General features: G+C 48.8%; 1 protein-coding gene across 2 annotated transcripts in view; it reads right to left on the bottom strand.

Annotated features, from left to right (window-relative positions):
* Window positions 1-548: 548 nt before the first annotated feature.
* Dym (dymeclin) overlaps window positions 549-18,820 on the bottom strand; it is a 303,216-nt gene continuing 284,944 nt past the window's right edge. For both annotated transcript variants that reach the window (XM_059246037.1, XM_059246038.1), the window contains exon 17: window positions 549-920. In XM_059246037.1, coding sequence (XP_059102020.1) covers window positions 771-920 — 150 coding nt within the window. In that variant the 3' untranslated portion in view covers window positions 549-770. The remainder of the gene's footprint in view (window positions 921-18,820) is intronic.

The following is an 18,820-nucleotide window of genomic DNA, read 5'->3' as shown; positions in this document are numbered from 1 at the left end:
GCAGGGTTGGAGAGTTGGTTCAGCGGTTAAGGGCACTCTTGCAGAGGACCTGGGGTCAGTTCCTAGCACCCACATGGCAGCTCCCAACTTTCTGTAACTCCAGTTCCCGCCCGACACCCTCTTCTGACCTCTGTAGGCATCAGGCATGCATGTGGTGCACATATAAACACGTAGGCAAGCTGGATGGCAGTGGCCCACGCCTTTAATCCCAGCACTCAGGAGGCAGAGGCAGGTGGATCTCTGTGAGTTCGAGGCCAGTCTGGTCTACAGAGCGAGATCCAGGACAGGCACCAAAACTACACAGAGAAACCTTGTCTCAAAAAACAAACAAACAAAACCCCACAAAAGACCAAACAAACAAAAAACCCATGTAGGCAAAAAAATCATACACACAAAATATAAGTAAACAGAAATAAATAAATCTAAAAACAATTAAAAAAAAAAAAGAAATGGCATGCACTGTTGATGTGCTTGTTATGTGCCTAAGGCACCAGGGTCCCAGGAAAGCTCTAGATTTTGGGTTCACAAGTTTAGAAATAAGGCACCTCTTGAACAGCAAGTTTTCCGTTTTTTATTATTGTGCACCCCCCTTGCAGTACAACCAAAGCTGAGCGCCCTACGAACTGGTGGCAGTTTCCCAGTCCTCACAGCATGAGAGGGAGGCAGGCTGAGTGACTGTGGTAGAAGACACAGGCAGTCGGTCCGCTTCTACTCCTAGACATGAGGTGACTAGCAGAGCTGCTGGCTGGGGGTGGGGTGGGTGTCCCGCCTCAGTCGGAGTCCATGGCAAACAGCTGGATGTCCTGTGGGTTCCAGTACAGGCCTGCTGCCGAGCTGTAGACCAGAGACCAGACGTAAGGGATGAAAAACTCCTCAGGCTGCTCTTCTTCCACATACTTGAATTTCAGTTCTGGAAATTTCTGCAATGAGAACAAGATGACTTTTTATGTACAAGGAAAGCCGTGGTGTGTGTACAGCAAGGCCCTCCCCAGAGTGGTCACAGGCGTGGAGGACCAGGCCTTTCACAAATTTTGACTGTCCAACGGCTTCTGGGAGAATGTAACTTACCTCCTGTGCTGGCTAATTTTATGTCAACTTGACACAAGCTAGAGTCATCTGAGAGGAAGGAGCCCCAATTTAGAAAATGTCTCCACAAGATCAGGCTGTAAGCAAGCCTGTAGTGCATTTTCTTAATTAGTGGTTGATGGGGGGAGGGGGGAAGCCCATGGTGGGTGGTGCCATCCCTGGGCTGGTGGTCCTGGGTTCTATAAGAAAGCAGGCTGGGCAAGCCATGGGGAGCAAGCCAGTAAGCAGCACCCCTCCATGGTCTCTGCATCAGCTTTTGCCTCCAGGTTCCTGCCCTGCTTGAGTTCCTGCTTTTGATGATGAATTGTTACATGGAATTGTGAGTGAAATAAACCCTTTCCTCCCCAAGTTGCTTTGGTCATGGTATTTTATCACAGCAATAGTAACCCTAACTGAGACACCTGTGGCCACAACAAACAATATAATGACCTAAAGGAGGTAAAAGGCGGCAGGGCAGACAAGGTAAATATCCCCTCCTGCTCAGTTTCAAGGCCTGGCTCTTCTTGAGACATCCTGTCTTGGGGAGTGGGTCATTTTGGAGGTGAGACTCTTTCCTCAAACATTCTCAGTCTTCTGACTGTATGAAGTTCAGGGAGATATACAGACTTTGGTCTGGGCAAGTGCTCATCTGAGTGGCTGGGCTAATCGAGCTGTGTGATAAATTCTTTGCAAGAAAGTGATTTTTTATTAACAAAAAAACCAAAAAGTCCCAAGCCCTGAGCTCAAGGGAGCAGCTGGCTCTGCAATCTGGCCTCATCCTCCTCCTACTGGGGACAGACAGAGGCCGAGGTCCTTCCTCGGGGCCGGCTCTGTACAGTGTCTAGGGCCCTGGAGCACTCTTCATGGCCTCTGAGCCTGCAGGTTAGTGGCCTGAGGTAGCACTTAACATTGTACCGTAGTATCAGGACTTGGCTTCTAACTCGAACTTTATTCCTGACCTACTAATCCACCCAGGGCAGAGGCCATCTTCTCCCTGTAGCCTGAGGAGCAGCTGGGTCTACAGAAAGCCTTTGGCCTTTTCCCCCAGCCATGGAGACCCCACCAGGAGAGGCTGTGGTGTGATAATCCCTATTGCAGATGGGGTGGGGAGAGCAGGGGCAAGCCAGGGTCCTAGGATGTAGGTGGGAAGCTGAGGGAGAGGGCTGAACCAGGAGGGAGGAGCAAGGTATCCATATGCATCCGCTGTGCTCACCGGCTGAGACTCCGGAGCTGTGGCTCTACCCCAGCAGAGTGCTGGTAGGTGTTCCTAACTCACGTGGCCAGTGAATGTGTCAGTGACGTAATCTCTATGCCCCAGACGCACGCAGGGGCAGATATGTGAGGTCTATCATCTCACTGAATCTTATCACAGAGCACATTTGTTTACTTGCGTCTGCTGCTTGGTGCCAGGAGGCCTGTGTGGGCCAGGGCCTGGGGGTGTAGCAGTTCCTGTTCTCACAGGAAGTACACCCTCATGGAAGGACAGACAAGTAGCAGCGGGGACAACAGTGAACACTAACAACCAAGGAGTGAGAGGGAGATGCTGCAGGGACAGCGTGGTGGCGGCACGTCCTCAAAGGGACCGAGTGTGAGTCCCAAGTCACGCCATGTTGGTGGGTCTAGAAGGCAGCAGGGAGTGTTAACACCAGCAAAGAGTGTCTGGACCTGAGACACCAAGATCCCTGGACTCCGGACTAAGGTGTCGGGAGTCTTGGGAGGGGGGTCTGAAGAAGGGTGGGGCATAAAGGGAATGCCCTGTACAGTGACCTCCACCCCAGTGTGGGAGACCTAGGCCCTGCGGATCCCTAGGGGAGGTGGAAACTTTGGTCTGAACTGAAATGGGGCTAGCTGGGGATTCTAGGATTTAGGGAAGGGAGTTCTGGGTAGACGAGGTACATGCACACATGTGTACACACACACACATGTACACACACACACATTGTAGGAATTTTGAAGTAACAGAATAATGCAGAACTGAAAACACCCATGTGCTAGCTCCTCAGGGCTCCAGAATGATCTAAGGACAGAGTTAAGCAGATGATTTTGTGGTGAGGGGAGTTCTGAGTCACATTTGAGAAGCACATAGAGTATTCTCAGAAAGGAGGTGCTCTGGCCCTCGCCATCACTGCCACACCACAGGCCACTGTCACACACCACAGGCACTTAGCTCCGCCTGCTCCTCTGCAGTAAAACTGGCTCCAGAGTGTCACTTCAGTATGAACAAGTACCAACCTTTATGGTGGCCATCTGTGAAAAACCAGCCCCTGTAGCAACAGGGACAGGCAGAAGCTATCACCAAGCAGCAGTCCGCGGGCTTCATTCAAGGACTGCTCCCCACACAGCCTCCCTTAGACAGCACACTGCCCTGCTGAGGCTGAATCTCTCCCCTAACAGAAGGGTCAGCCTGGTCAGCAGGCGCTGTGCCTACCTCAAGGACACAGAGCGACTGGGTGGGGTGAGGCTGACTGTCCCTAGTCCCCATCTGACTGACCAGGGAGGTTGGAGAAGGAGTGTCAGCATTCTAGACACTGCCACTGTGCTTAGACTCAGTTCTCGGGAGTTCTCAGGATTAGCTCTGGGCAGAACCCAGCACACTGCTGCTGCTCCTTATAACACCCTGCATTCCTGGGTGGCAATGTAGCCGTCAAGCAGCATGGGTTGTGTTGTCGTTGTTAGAATTAAAAATGACTCAAGCTCTTGGGAGGGGATATGAGGCCACCTTTGTGAGAGACCACTGTCTGTCTGTCTGAGGAGACTGGGACTGCTCACACAGGACCCCTTCCAGCCGAGCTGCAGAGAGCTAGGCAAGAACTCTTGCTAAGCTACTGGCAGTGACCAAATGCACCTACTCTCACAGTGTTGGGAAATTCTGTGACTGACCTGCTGGAAGGGCTGTGAGTCAAAGACAGTCCTGAAATACGGAGACTGTGGAAAAGGGAAAAAGCACCCAGCACCCCTGGGTGGTTGTCCACACCAACAGTTATAAACGAGAACCCCTTTCACTCTCTACAAAGGGATAAGGTGAGGACTGTCCCTCTCATCTGAAGTAAACAGTTTAGCCAGAAACAGCCAAAGCTCCCACGCACTGTGAACAGTCTCAGTGTCAAGAGGTGTCCATAATGGCCAGTGCATCCTGGGGACAATCACTAGGGGGATGTCCTAGCACTCACCAGGGCAGACTGTCAACAGCAGATATGGGTAGATTTTACAATGAAGTTATTCTTCAAGCTAAGCAATAATTATTCCAACAGAAGTTCTCCATAATACATCAGTAATTATTCTCCAGCACTAGGGAGGCAGAGGTGGGTGGGTCTCTATGAATTTGAGACCAGCCTGGTCTATATAGCGAGTCTCCGGAATTCTGAGATTATGGCAAAGCAATTTCTATCTAGCATGATTGATTACATTAAATAAATCAGATAAATTCTGCCTTATTACTGGTGGCTTTGGAAGTCTTGTCCCGTGCTCACACTCAGGCTGGAATGCAGCACTACTGTCTGAGAGTTTGCACTGGACTGTCTGAGCGTCACAACTGTACCACACTCAGATTAGGTAAGCCTCATGACGGCCTAAGGGCCTAGCAGAGTGCCTAACCCAGAGAAGGCATCTGATGACTCCCGGCCATTGCTATTGACAGCGAAGTGACACACAGCGACCAAATACAAGAGACCAGAAAGACTGTGACTGAGACCGCGGCTCTCAGCGCCACAGACACTTCTAAGGAACAGAGCTATGTCACTGAAAGGAGGTGGGTCTGAAGAATGGCCTCTGTCCTTATCTCAGAAGCAGGCCAACAGGAAGGGAGAGAATGGCCCCGAGGCAGGTTTCCACTTATAGTCATGGGACAGGAGGCCACCTCTACTATGTATATGAAATTGGGCCCATGACACAGGTATTCACAGTCTTCTTGTAAGATTCTGTGGCATCTTCAGCAATATCCAAGATAGAGCAGGGGTTGTGAAGCAAGTTCTCTAAGCTGCATGGGACTGGGTAGGTGGGGCTGAACTAAGGGGGATCCTAGCGTTTCTGCTTGGAGCCCTCAGGGACAGCTCAGTAGAGTGCTTGGGGGAGGTGACACTGACTGAAGTTTCTCTCTCTCTCTCTCTCTCTCTCTCTCTCTCTCTCTCTCTCTCTCTCTCTCTCTCTCACACACACACACACACACACACACACACACACACACACACACACACACACACGATGATACACACAGGGTATTTCCCTGGGGCTTTGGTTTCTCACTTGGTGTAAAAGGCAGGACTTAGAACTCCTTTCAATTCTGACCAGCCATCAAATGACCCTCGTGGGGGTTCCAAACCCCTCTATTCCTTGCCATGCCTGCTGAGCCCAGTGTAACCTTCAAGTCAAGCAGGTGCTGGGTTCACACAGCTAGCCTCACAGCAGACACCTTGTTCCCCGAGGTCACTCACCTGTCCTGGCCACTCAACTGACGGTCTTCAAGGCCAGTTCTTCTAACTGTCTAAGACCAAGACAATATTTAGCTGTTGTTGAGTGACTTGGTGGTCTAGGAACCTACTACTAAGTGTCCTCCAGGACTTAGTCCCTGCACGCTGGCTGGTAAAGAGCTGATCATTTTTATAGACAGTGTTTCCAAACTGCGGTCTCTGGAGTGTGCACCGTGAGTCCCAAAGTGGAGGGCAGAGACAGAACAGTCTGATGACAAGAACGCATTGCCGCTGCTGGGGAAAGTCTGCATCTGGACACGGCACAACGGCCCCAGACCACAGCAGAGCACCCTTTCTCTGTGGCTGTTACCTTTCTCCTTGAGTGAATGACTGAATCGTGAGCTATCTCCTGGGTTCTTTCTGGAATCTTCTCCAGCAGGTCACATGGTTCACAAAGGATGAACAAATACAAAGAAAACAGAGACCTGTTTTCCAGACTGGCGACAGGAGGCGAACACTCGAAAGCACAGGAATGAGTCATTTGTGAGCCCAGCTGACTGAGGACTCCGAAAGAGCAGATAACGGGCATAAAGAGGAAGAATTTTCAAAACGCTCTTCAGCCAACCTGACTCCTGTGTATACAGCTGCACAATCTGGGCCTGCGCTACAATCACCATGCCCCCCAGCCCCACTACCACAACCTGTCTAGTTAGCTACGGAGACCAGAACAGATGTCCTTAAGACCACGTGCTTCTCTGAGATGTCTCAGAACACTCAAGAGCCAAGGAAAAGAAAGACAAAAGGTTTTATTTAGAGCTAAAGACACCAGAGACACATTTTGTCAGGATGCAGTCCAAAAATGTCAGTCTGAGAGTCAAATCAACAATCCAGAAAGAGTCATCCTTCCCTTTACATTCCTTTGCAAGCCTACGGAGAACAATAATGCCATCCTGTGTGGCTGAGGGACATCCAGCTTCCTCACTGGGGAGTGTCTCCATCGCTCACACACCAACAAATGCTATTGGCAGCTGCAGGCCAGCTGTGGGCCAGTGGATACCCTCAGGCCATCTCTGCTCTGACATGAGCCTGGCGCTTACCTTTCTCCTCCTGTTCTCTGTCTCTCTGGCACTTCTCAGGGCCCCTTGTGGCTCCTGCCGGTGACTTGTGGGTTACTGTGTCCAGGGAAGGGACAGATGTTTGAGAGGACAAGAGGGCTGCCAGGTAGGATAGGCGCTCTTCTGGCTCTTGCCAGCCCAGGACAGCAGCAGGCCACATCAGCGCAGGTGGATCTGGTAGGAACCCTGGCTTTCACACCTCTCTTCAGGATTCCTGGCCTGTGGCTTGGTCCCGATACGGGAGAAAACCCACCTCTGAAGCTAGGAGCATGGTCTTAGTCCAAAGCCCCTCACAGCATCCCTGCTGCTTTGAGTTTTGGCGCCAGAGGTGAGGCTAGACTCTCAAGAGGGGCCAGCTCCAGTGAAACCAACCTACCACAGTGGGACATCCGGACGCTTAGCTCGCAGACAAAGCAGAAGTCTGATGTGGCCAAGAGACTTGGATGTAGCAAGCACACCAAAAGCCTACAGCCTGTCTCTGTTGTCAGTCATGTGATCTGGTGAAAACCCACAGGAAGTCAGTGAGCAGATGTAGGGTACAACTGCAATAATTTTATTACCACAGAAGTTCAGTGGAGAGTTCCAGCTTCCACCTGAAGTCTATACAGATAGCATCAGACATCCAGCCAGCACCTGGCACGGCTCCAGGACGTTAATGCAATTTACAATCAAACAGCCACCCAGCACACTCCAAAAAGTTTTCTGCACACAGTAAGTAGGAGAGACAAGTAGAGGGTGGCCCCTGGGCCTGAGGCAGCCAAAACTGGCTGGCGGCTGGGGTGGATTGGGACTGACCAGCAGGCCACTGTCCACAGCGCTGGTTTGTGGTGGGCAGCCCGTTCACACAGTGGAAAAGTGGCTTCATGAGCCTGTCACAGGGCAGCAAAGAAACTGTGCTCCTTGTGAAGCCCATGGTTGCATTACAGATGTGAGGATCATACAGCCTCTGGCCATCCACCCACCTCAGCCCTTCAGGGTGTAACCTCTCCCTCTATCGTCACGGAGCAACAACTACATCCGGGTCCTGAATTTGGGGCTGCAGAGGGAAGAGAGGACTGATGTTCTGTGCAGACCTGTGTGGACGACAGCGGGAGTCCCGGGGGCCGGCAGAGCATGGTGAGCTGCAAAGAGGAGGCACCCGAAGACTCCGGTTGGTCCCGCCCAACACTGGGAGCAGAGAGTTAGGTTGGGCATGACATGGGAGGAACAGGGAGCCGACAATCCTGGAAGCACCAATCCATCAATTCACCCGATTATTGGCTGAGCAGAACGGAGGGACAGAATGAGTAGCTAATGTGTCAGGATGCAGCCACCTGCAGAAAGAGGCCAAGCCCCGAGCAGCGGTTCCGAGGGCAGAGTGTGTCTACTTCTCATGAATTTGTGATTACCATCTTTGCTTCAAAAAGTTCTTATACATTATTTACTCATCTTATGTTTTGCATGCACACATGTATGTGCACCGGGTATGTGCCTGGTGCTTGCAGAGACCCGAAGAGAGTATCAAGTCCCCTGGACTGAAGTTAAGAATGGTGGTGAGCCTGTCGGGAGGTGGTGGCACACACCTTTAATCCCAGCACTCGGGAGGCAGAGGCAGGAGGTTCTGTGAGTTCGAGGCCAGCCTGGTCTACAGAGTGAGTTCCAGGACAGGCACCAAAACTACACAGAGAAACCCTGTCTTGGAAAACAAAACAACAACAACAAAAAAGAATGGTGGTGAGTCACCGTGTGGGTGGGGAATCAAACTTGGGTCCTCTGGAAGAGCAGCCAGTGCTCTTAACCACTGAGCCATCTCTCCAGCCTCTATCTTCTCACTATGCTGTCGAGTCTGGCCTCAAACACTTGTAATCCTAGCACTTGGGTAAGTGAGGCATGAGGATCACAAGTGAGTGAGTTCTAGGATATCCTGGACTATTACTTTTCTATTGCTGGGATAAACACCACAACCAAGGCAACTTGTGAAAGAAAGTGTTTACTTGGACTTGGGGTTCCAGAGGTTGGAGTCCATGATGGCGGAGCAAAGACATGGCAGCAGAGCATGAGAGCTTGCATCTGAACCGGAAAGCCAGAGGCAGAGAGCATGCTGGGATGGGCATGAGTCTTCCGAGACATCAAAGCCCACCCCAGGGCCACACCTCCTCTAACAAGGCCACACCTCCTAATCCTTCCCAAGCAGTTCCACCCACTGGAGACCAAGTATTCAAGCATTAGAGCCAATGGGGGCCATTCTCATTCAAACCACCACAACACAGATAAGTAAAAAGAAAACAAAGCTATAAATATGGAGCCCATGGTCAGGGGGCTCAGAAGGTCACAGTATGCCGCATGTCCAGAATCTAGTCATTGGCTATGCAGGGGGCCAACTGGGGCTCTCCAGCTGGCAGGCACAATCCTCAGAGTTCAGGCCACTTGGAGCTCAGAAATGGCTCCACCACTTCCGTGTCTACCATGAGTCTAACGGCTTCTTATCACAGAGTCTAAGACTCTTGGGGAGAGTGAAGGATATAAAGTTGATGTTCCCCACACTGACCAGCAAATCACTGAATTTTTGTTGTTGTTGATATTACTTTCATTTTTAGAAAAGTGTTTATTATACTAGTTTTTAACATTACGTAAAATAATGGGTTTATGATGTTTTCATACATGTACACGGCATATTGTACTTTGCTCAGACCTCTTTCAGCCAGGCTCAGTTCTGAAGTCCGAGCAAGCATCCCTGCTGGGACCTTCTCTCAAGGCAGAGGCCCCAGGAAAGGAGAGAGGCTGTCTGTTTCTTCAGTTTTGCATGTCTCATTGCTGGGTGCTCCTGACGGCCTGGAGCAGAAGGAAGGGTATGCTCTCTGACTGCAGGGCCAGGGGTGGGACTGGCTGGTGTGGTGTGGCCAGCAGCAGGTCAGGGACACAGCACAGAATTGTCTGTAAAACTTTTTTTTTTTTTTTGGTTTTTCGAGACAGGGTTTCTCTGTGTAGCTTTGCGCCTTTTCCTGGAACTTACTTGGTAGCCCAGGCTGGCCTCGAACTCACAGAGATCCGCCTGGCTCTGCCTCCCGAGTGCTGGGATTAAAGGCGTGCGCCACCACCGCCCGGCATCTGTAAAACTTTTGCTACAAGCTGGCCCAGAGGGGACTCAAGGGGCAGCAAGAACTGTGCCCTTCACTTCTGAGGGGAGCTTATCACAGAAAGGAGCTGGGTGCTTGGGTGGAAAGAGAGTGGGCTTGTAGGCAGTACGTGTGATCTGACTAGAACACCAGATTTCCCCATGCCCAACAGATGTGCCCCTAGTACACAAGAGCATGGCTAGAGGCGTAACAGGTCAGAGAGTTAAATAAAACCGTTTGGGGCTAGAGAGACAGTTCAGTGGTTAGGAGCACCGATTGCTCTTGCAGAGAACCCAGGTTTGGTTCCCACCATCCACGTGGCTGCTCACAAGCATCTGCAACTCCAGTTTTAAGGGATCTGATGCCCTCTTCTGGCCTCCACAGGGACAAGGCAGGCAAGTGGTACCCAGACAGACATGCAGGCAAAATACCCACACGCACACAATAAAGTCATTTACAAAGATCCATGAAGAAATTCTGGAAAGGGTCCCGCATGCCAGGTGAGTTAGTGGAGCAGTGTCCCAGAGTTACCTGGGACAGATGAGCTTTACGAAGTCCATGGCACCAAGGAGAAATGAAACTCAGACTTCCATCTGCTAGTATGTCACCATTGTGACTTTGTCATCTGGAAGAGCCCGCCCTCAGACACGGGCCATGGTATGGTTGTTGCATTTCACACAGCTATCACTGTGGTAAAGGAAGTGAACCCTCTTACGAACATACTGGTCACGGGGGTGAGGAGCTAGAGTGAAGCATGGTGTGTGTGTAAGATGAAAACTCGCATCTTCGGGCTGCAGTGTGGGTGAAGAAGGCAATGCGTGGCCTGGAGTGTAAGCTTCAACTGCTCATCTGCAATCTTTGTCTTCACGCTAGTTTTTCCAGACTAATTTGTGAACGAGCGGAGATGAGTGGAGAATTAGAAGCAGGTTCTCTATCATATTTAGATAAATTCATGAGAAATAAGGATCTTTGCTGTATTTGAGATGTGTACAGGGAGCTATGCATGAGATGATGTGCAGAGGATGACGAGACAAGGACAGACAGAAGACTCAGCGGTGACCTCCAGCCTGGGCCATGTTATCAGTGGGAAGAAGCCAGCCTCTGCCATGTATGTATTTGGAAAGGGAGTTCCAGCGAAGACAGTCTGAGACAAGATGCTGTCTATACCTTCTCAGGAGTTAGCTTTTCTGAACAGTCTTTGGATTTAAGTTCAAGCAAATTTGATGGTCCCTAAGCTTGCACAGTGAAGGGCAAGCAAGCTCTGTGAAGGACCCACAGACCTAAATTCACAATAATTTTGGTGGGGTTGGTTGGGGAGGCTTTCTGACATAGGTCTCACTCCGTAGCCTAGATTGGTCTGGAATTCAGTGTGTAGCTCAGGGTAGCCTTGAAGTTGTGGCAACTCTCCTGTCTTGGCCTCCTAGTACTGGGGTTACATGTATGAGCCACCACACAGTTCCAAAGGCACAGTTCTGACATTTTATGGCTCAAATGGGGAAGGAATGCTCCCTTTGTGCATCCCATGGATGGGTTTCCCAGTGACCCAAGTGAGATCCATGTAGGCTGAACTCGACCTGTGACTTCCCTGCCGGGTGACACGTGGTTACCCAACGTAAGTCATCTCTGAATTCAAAGCACATCACATGATTTGTTAATATTTTCAAAGCCACGAGGACTAACCAAGCTCAAACGTCAGCGTTCTGCATCACTGACTGGGCTGGCCCTGTGACGCAGACAGCAAGGCTGACTGGACACACAATTCCCGAGGGTTTCCTGAGCACCCTGGCAAGTCATGTCCATCTCTTCAGCGGTCACCTCTGCTCCTGCCTTCCTGAAACAAAGCAGTCGCCCAAAGATTCAAAGAACACCAAAGGCGTTTGAAGTCCTTCACCCCAGGGCCGTCGTAGAACAACCAAAGAGGCCGTGGGCACTGTCACTACTGCCGACTCGGCTTTCCCAACAACATTAGAGACAGGATAATACGCCATCACAGATCAAGTACGATCCAGACATCAGATGGATGCCACCAAGGAAGTACCTGCAGAAACCAATGACAGCGGGGGTAGCATGATCTGTAAGTGGAACCGGAGACTCCACCTTCCAGCTGTGAAGCCTTTCCCCGTTCTTTCCCATTCATAATTCCTGGTTTATTCTTCCCTTGGCCAAAAGGCTGAGCCAGGTGTGTCCAGCTGTTTGGCAGGCTGTTGTCATCGACAAAGTTTAAGCTGGAGAACTACACACTGAACTAAAAAAGGGAAAGCTTACGAATTCTCTAGTTGAGGATTTTATGTTGGGCTGCACTCTCAGCTCTCCTGGGTAGCAGGGGCTTTAGACATCAGGACTCTGGGCTAACAGTGCAGAAACTGGCTATCATATCCAAAACCGGGGATTTGGACTGGCCTCAGAGCAGGTTGGAGACTTAACTGACGGTACAGGTCCACACAATCTCTAATTGTTCCTGAAGGGTACTGAGTATTTCACATCTCACATTTTTATGAAGGAGAACAAGATGAAAGGCAGTTTTCTGGAAAATAATGCTTTAGGTGGCAAAGCTGTGACACTCAGCTAGGACACCGTGTCAGAGAGGAGGCAGCACACGCTGTGAGCAGGGCTGGCATCTGTGGGCTCAGCCTCCCACTGAGCCACAGGGTCACAGGTGAGCACGCACAATCCATGGGCAGAGCTGCGGAATGGTAGCCAGGCAAGGGGCTGGAGACCTTGGTGTTTGAACTGTCTCTCTCTCTCTCTCCATGGTGGATCCGGATGACGAGGATATGGAGTTGAGGTGTGTAATCCCAAATATTCACTCAGAGCCAGGGGCTTGCAAGCAACTGTGACATGCCATTAACAGTTTGAAAGCTGCAGCTCTGCCAGGCCTAACCCTGACATCTGCCCTGTTTCGTTTCCTAGCTGAGAGAGATTGGAGGGGGCAAAAGACAGGTGGCCGGCACTGGATGCTCTCTGTGGCAATTGTCGTATTTACCAATTATTTGGAATTGAAATAAATATACTGATGAGAAAGCACAAACGTTTATGACCAGCACCGCTGTCATCTAGGCAGTAAATGGCAGAGAAATTCAGGCCATGTGAGTTTTCTTTTTCTTTTTCTTTTTTTTAATATTTTTTTAAACTTTATTTTATATGCATTGGTGTTAGGGTATCAAATCCCCTGGAACTAGAATTACATACAGTTGTGAGCTGCCATGTGGGTGCTGGGAATTGAACCCGGGTCCTCTGGAAGAGCAGCCAGTGCTCTTAACCGCTGGGCTATCTCTCCAGCCCCCATGTGAGTTTTCTAGGAGGCTCTGACAGTAGCCAAGTCAGACGCACAGCATCACCTCCTCGACGGAGTTACCTCATCTGCAAACTATTGCAGCTGAGAGAGAACAAGGCTGCAGACTGGCCAGGGTACTGAAGTGGTTCCTGCAGGTAGGCTCTGCTGGCTGGACTCAGACCTTACTCTGCCTTGCTACATGAAGAGCCCATGCTCTGCCTGCAAGGACAGATGCCTGGAGAGCAGAGAGCTCTCTCCTCTGCTCTGGGCTCTGCCGTTGTTTACTTTAGGCAAGCGCACTTGCCGACGGAGCACACGAAGGCCAGCATCGTTTCCAGAGCACAAGGAGCCATGGTTTACAGCACAGGCTTCCATCGCTCTGAATTCACATCTGTCAACAGAGACGGGGCATTGCTTATCTCCTTAGCTATGTTCAGGGAACAACCGTGGAGAATTCAATTGCTTATACACCGCGAGCATGAAAATTAAACAAAATTGGAATTTACCTTGAGAATAATCACAAAGCATCTCAAAGGATCTCTCAAAAAGGAAACTCTGAATTTCAACAATTAACTTACTGTATTTTAGAAACAGATCTAGGAAGCAAACTATAAAAGATCCCTTTATTTGGATTTATTTAGCAAGGAATACAGAATATACTTTGTATTAAAAAAAAATCAAGATTCTGTTCTGTCTAAATTCAAAATAAAACACAAACAAGCAAACAAAAAGAAAAAAGACAACCAAACACTCCCTCCCCAACCAAAAAAACCGAAAATAAAAAACCAAGGTGAAACTGTAAGAGTCCCCTGCAGAGGAACAATGGCGGTTCAGCATGGAGGCCCTGAACACACTGCTTTAGAGACTCAGTTTAAAGAAGGGTGAGTACTGGGCTTATCTGGGAGCAGTTGACCTGTGGACACATCTACAAGTCCTTCTACCAAGCATGGAAGACAGTGATGAAGAAACTTGCTGTGAATAAAGTCAGGAAATCTTTCTTGCAAGGCCAGGGACTGAACGTCTGTGTCCGACTCCTGTTCACATGTGAATCACAAGGTGGTGGCATTTGAAAGTGGGGTCTTTGGGGGTTGATCAGGTCATGAGGGACCACGAGTGGGATTAGTGACCTAGTGAGAGACCCCAGAGAGCTAGCTTCTTCCTTCCACAGTCAGGAGGGTGAGAACTAGACACCAAACCTTCTAGTGTCTTGTCTTGGATTTCCAGCTCCTAGAGCTGGGAGAAATCAAGTTCTGGTGTTTATAAGCAGTTTCCAGTATTTTGTTTAGTGGCCTGAATAAGACAAAAGGTGACCTATTGAGCCTTCTTTTGTCAATTATAACTATTATATAACTAATTATAACTAATATATGACTATATACAAATATATATATATTTCTTTGTCATCTGGCTGATGGGTGGGTCTTCATGATTACACTGGGATCCTAATCAAATGGCCAATCCTTGGTCGTTTTGCTGGCTCTTCTGGTGGTCAGAGCTCAGTGGCAGTGAGAGGTGAGGATGCGGATACACTACACTTTGCTGCTCTGTGGGGGAGGGGCCTGTACATTGAAGGCTGACTCAGAAAGACTGTAGACCCAACACTCTGCCTGGGACAAATACCTGCACACACAGAAGTAACTCTGTGTGCCCACTGCCAGCTCCAGTCATTGACCCATGACCACTCTAGCTTCATCTAGCTCAACTTCTGGGCGTCATAAATTTCATCCGAGTATTACCAAACTGGTGAGAATGAATTAAATTACAGGGCAACCCTTTGTATTATAAAAGCATTTACTAAAACTATGAAACAGCCAGGCGGTGGTGGCGCACGCCTTTAATCCCAGCACTTGGGAGGCAGAGCCAGGAGGATCTCTGTGAGTTCAAGGACAGCCTGGTCTACAGAATGAGTTCCAGGATAGCCGGGGCTGTTTCACAGAGAAACTCTGTCTCGAAAAACCAAACCAAACCAAAAACAACAAACTATAATTCTCACTATTTTCAAGCATGAGAAAAAAGGGTCTAAAAGTCTCGGTCAACTTTTTCTAATACAGTTTCTTAGTTCTGCATTTTAATCTCAGCTCATCAGCTCTGTAAACATTAGCATCAGTAACAATGGTTTAGGAACAACGACAGAATTCTTGTCACCTAAAGTGACCTTTCTGCATGTTTACCAGCTCCCACCCAGGGCCTAACATCCCTGTCAGTCCCAGGCCTTGACCTGTAGCTCTTGGGGCCTGCACAGGCCAGGTGGGGCTGCTCTCTCCTGCCTCAAGGGGAACCAGTGCACTCGCTCACCGCCCTCACAGGTCTCAGGAAAGGCAGAAGCCTCAAGATTTTGGGGACAAGAGGCATAATGCAGCCTAACTAGCGAGCTTCATTCTGGCATGCAGCCAAGCCTGTTGCCTATGCACAGCACAACGTGTCCCCTCCCCTTGCATGATCTGGAAAGGAAACGGGAGTCCCGTGGCACAGAGGGACAGAGTTCCAGCTTAGAAGACCGACTTCACTTCTAGAAATGGGGGTTGGGTGATAGCAAGGGCTTTATGGTGAGCCTGGAAAGCCATTTGGACCAGCTGCCTTGTGTGAGAAAGAAGGCAGCAGAACGGCCACGCAGGCCTTCCTAGATGGACCTGCGTGTACACCACTCCACTGGTAACGCTCTCACCTTCCTCCTTCCTAGACGGACCTGCGTGTGCACCACTCCACTGGTAACGCTCTCACCTTCCTCCTTCCTAGACGGACCTGCGTGTGCACCACTCCACTGGTAACGCTCTCACCTTCCTCCTTCCTAGAGTAAGTGGAAGCCGATGACCACGACCTGCCCAAAGTACTCCCTTTGTTAGGACAACGGCGACAGTAAGAGAACAAGCATGCAGTCGGCACATCACACATAGAAACACAGACACACACACACATATAGACATAGACACACATATACAGACACACAGACAGACATAGACACACACACACAGACATAGACACACATATACAGACACAGAGACAGACGTAGAGACACAGACAGACAGACAGACAGACACACACACATACAAACACACACACACACACATACATACATACAAACACACACACACACACATCCAAGGACTCTCCACTGCAGTAGCTCTACACTCCGTCCAGTTGCCACAGCAAACGCAGGCTGTGAAGCGGCAGGTTAGATTAGGAGGACCAGCAGGGCATTTCTTATCCATGTTTAAAAGATCCTCAACTGTTGAAAAACTGGGCTAGTAAGTTGTCCTGTTTGTTGTTGTTTCTGTTTGTTTTGAGACAGAGTCACTCTATTATGTAGCCCAGGCTGTCCTGGAACTCACTCTGTAGACCAGGTTGGCCTCAAACCTGCAGAGATGTGCCTGCCTCTGCCTCCCGAGAGCTGGTATTAAAGGTCATACCACACACACAGTACCAACCTAACTTTATAGAAATGAGACACTAAGTGGCCACGCTCAAGGACTAGGTTTTAAATTATTTTGCTTATGAATCAAATTCATAATTTATAAGCCTATACAGACTCTTATTATACAAATTACATAAAATTTAATCAGAACAACTGCCATGCCTATAAAGGGAGTGTCCTGGAAAGATTCTAGATTGGAAACATACGTTCTGATTTCAGGTAGAATGTGACCGGGATGCAGCTGTTGCCTAGCATGTTCACGAGCCTGGGTTCAGTGCCCAGCATTAGAAAGGGGAGAGGGGCAGGGAAGAGTAGGATGTTTTGTGGAGCCATGCATGAGCAGTGGAAACCCGAGATTTCAGCTATCCAGAAAGGTCCCTTCACTCTAACCCCTCAAAGTCATAGCTTTGGAAAGCAATGTCTTTAGATTAAACACAGGCCTGAGAACACTCACTGGAGTGAGGCTTTTCCCAGCATCCTTCTGTTTCCTCAAGAGAGCAACGGTAGAAAATGTCACACCCACTTTCTGAGGGGCACCCTTGAGTTGTCAGCCCTGGGCTATTTGATTAGAACCAACCTGAGAACAAAGCTAGCTAGCCCAAGGGGGAGGGAGGACTCCACGGTCTGCAGCAGTGGCACTGTGCACTCCTGACAAGTCAACGGGACCTTCAGACTTGTGCATCTGCACCCTGCACAAGCCCAATCTCCAGTCAAGACTGCAGTTTATCTCACTTGCCAACACAGCTCCACAATCCAGATCCTCTGCTGTGTATTATAGAACCTGTTAATATGAAACTGTCGCCACGTCATGATTAAATATTGCCCCTTCAGAACATGGTCCTTAGGGAAAACTAAGCTCTAGACAAATTACTTTCTCAAACTTTTTACTCAGTTGTGTGACTTAAGCAAGCTGCATTCGCTCACAAAACCCACTGAGTCTTTCGTGATTCTCCTGCCTCAGCCTTTCAAGTGCTGGGATTGGAGGCGTTTTCCACCACACATTATCAATTCTGAAAGTACTCAACTGTTTAAGATAAACTTAGAAATTACTTGTTGTGAGCTAGTTTCTTGCTAGATTAGGATGGTAACCATGCCCTGAGTTCCACCCTCAGGACCCACAGCAGAAGGAGAGCTCACTCCTGAGGGTTGCTTATCTACCTGCACATACATGCCGTGTCTGCACCCATACACCACACTTCCCGCCACATGCACATAATAACCAGTCTAGAAGACCAGCTCCGGGCCGCCCTCAGCTACTTTCAGGAAGAGTTTGAGAGTAGGTTAGGTTATAAGAGATCACATCTCAAAACCAAAAGGCAAAACTAAAGCAAGCAAACGTCCCCTCCAGACCACTAACTGCATTTATTATGACCTTGTCTAACTCATCTTTCTTTTTAAAAAAAGAATAAAAAGGTGTATTACATCCTTTATAGTACAACAAAATGTACTATACTATTTGTTGAAGAAATGTTTTAAATAAGGATTAACATATCCTCATTATCTACACATAGCAACTGTGAAGCATGGTGATATCTTTCCTTATTCCTGAGGGTGTGTGTGTGTGTGTGTGTGTGTGTGTGTGTGTGTGTGTGTGTGTTAGATATAAATCACCTGACAGCACAGAGAAAAGATTGGTGAGATAATCTGACTTCCAGATGAAAATGAAATGAGAGAATCTGCATAGTTGATAGGATTTTTGCCTTCACAGAAATTCCTCACTGTTTCTGTTGCTCACTACTCTTTGTCCCCACTTTTTTACATTCAACAGAGTCATTACGGACACCCTACTCTTACCTCTCAACCTTTTTTAAACTCTACAGGCGAAAAAGAAGCACCACACCCCTCCAAAGTCCACTCAAGGCGTGTGATTAGCAGGCAGTTACCGCATACAGCGGGGATATACTACATGCTCGGGTCACTCACCTAGGGCAGAAGGAGACGGACAGGCTAAGACTGTGCTCCACTGTGTGGAACTATGTGCAATTAAAACTACTAGTTGTTTACTTATAGAACTTTCCATTTAATATATTCAGACATGGTTGACGGTGGAATTGAAACTGTGGAAAAGAAGACCTCAGATAAAGGGGAGCCCTTTGTTCATGTGTTCAGCTTTAACAGATATGCCAAGCTATCTAAGTGTCTGTAATTTTTAAAAAAATGTTTTTGATGACCACATCACACTTTTGTATTGTTTACTTATTTTAATTTTTTTGAGACAGGGTCTCTCTATTATGTAGCTCTAGTTGTCCTTGAACTCACCTACCTCTGCCTCCAGAGCGCTGGGATCAAAAGCCTGAACCACCAAACCTGGATAGTTTTTCAGAAACAACAAAACAAAACAAAAACAAACAAACAAACAAACAAACAACCCGAGTCTAAATATGTAGCCCAGGCTGGCTTAGAATTCACTCTGTAATCTAAGCTGGCCTCAAACCTGCAATCCTCTTATTTAC

The sequence above is a fragment of the Peromyscus eremicus genome, chromosome 19 (assembly GCF_949786415.1).
Source record: "Peromyscus eremicus chromosome 19, PerEre_H2_v1, whole genome shotgun sequence".
Classification (NCBI taxonomy): domain Eukaryota; kingdom Metazoa; phylum Chordata; class Mammalia; order Rodentia; family Cricetidae; genus Peromyscus; species Peromyscus eremicus.
This window is presented reverse-complemented; position numbering and strand designations above follow the sequence as displayed.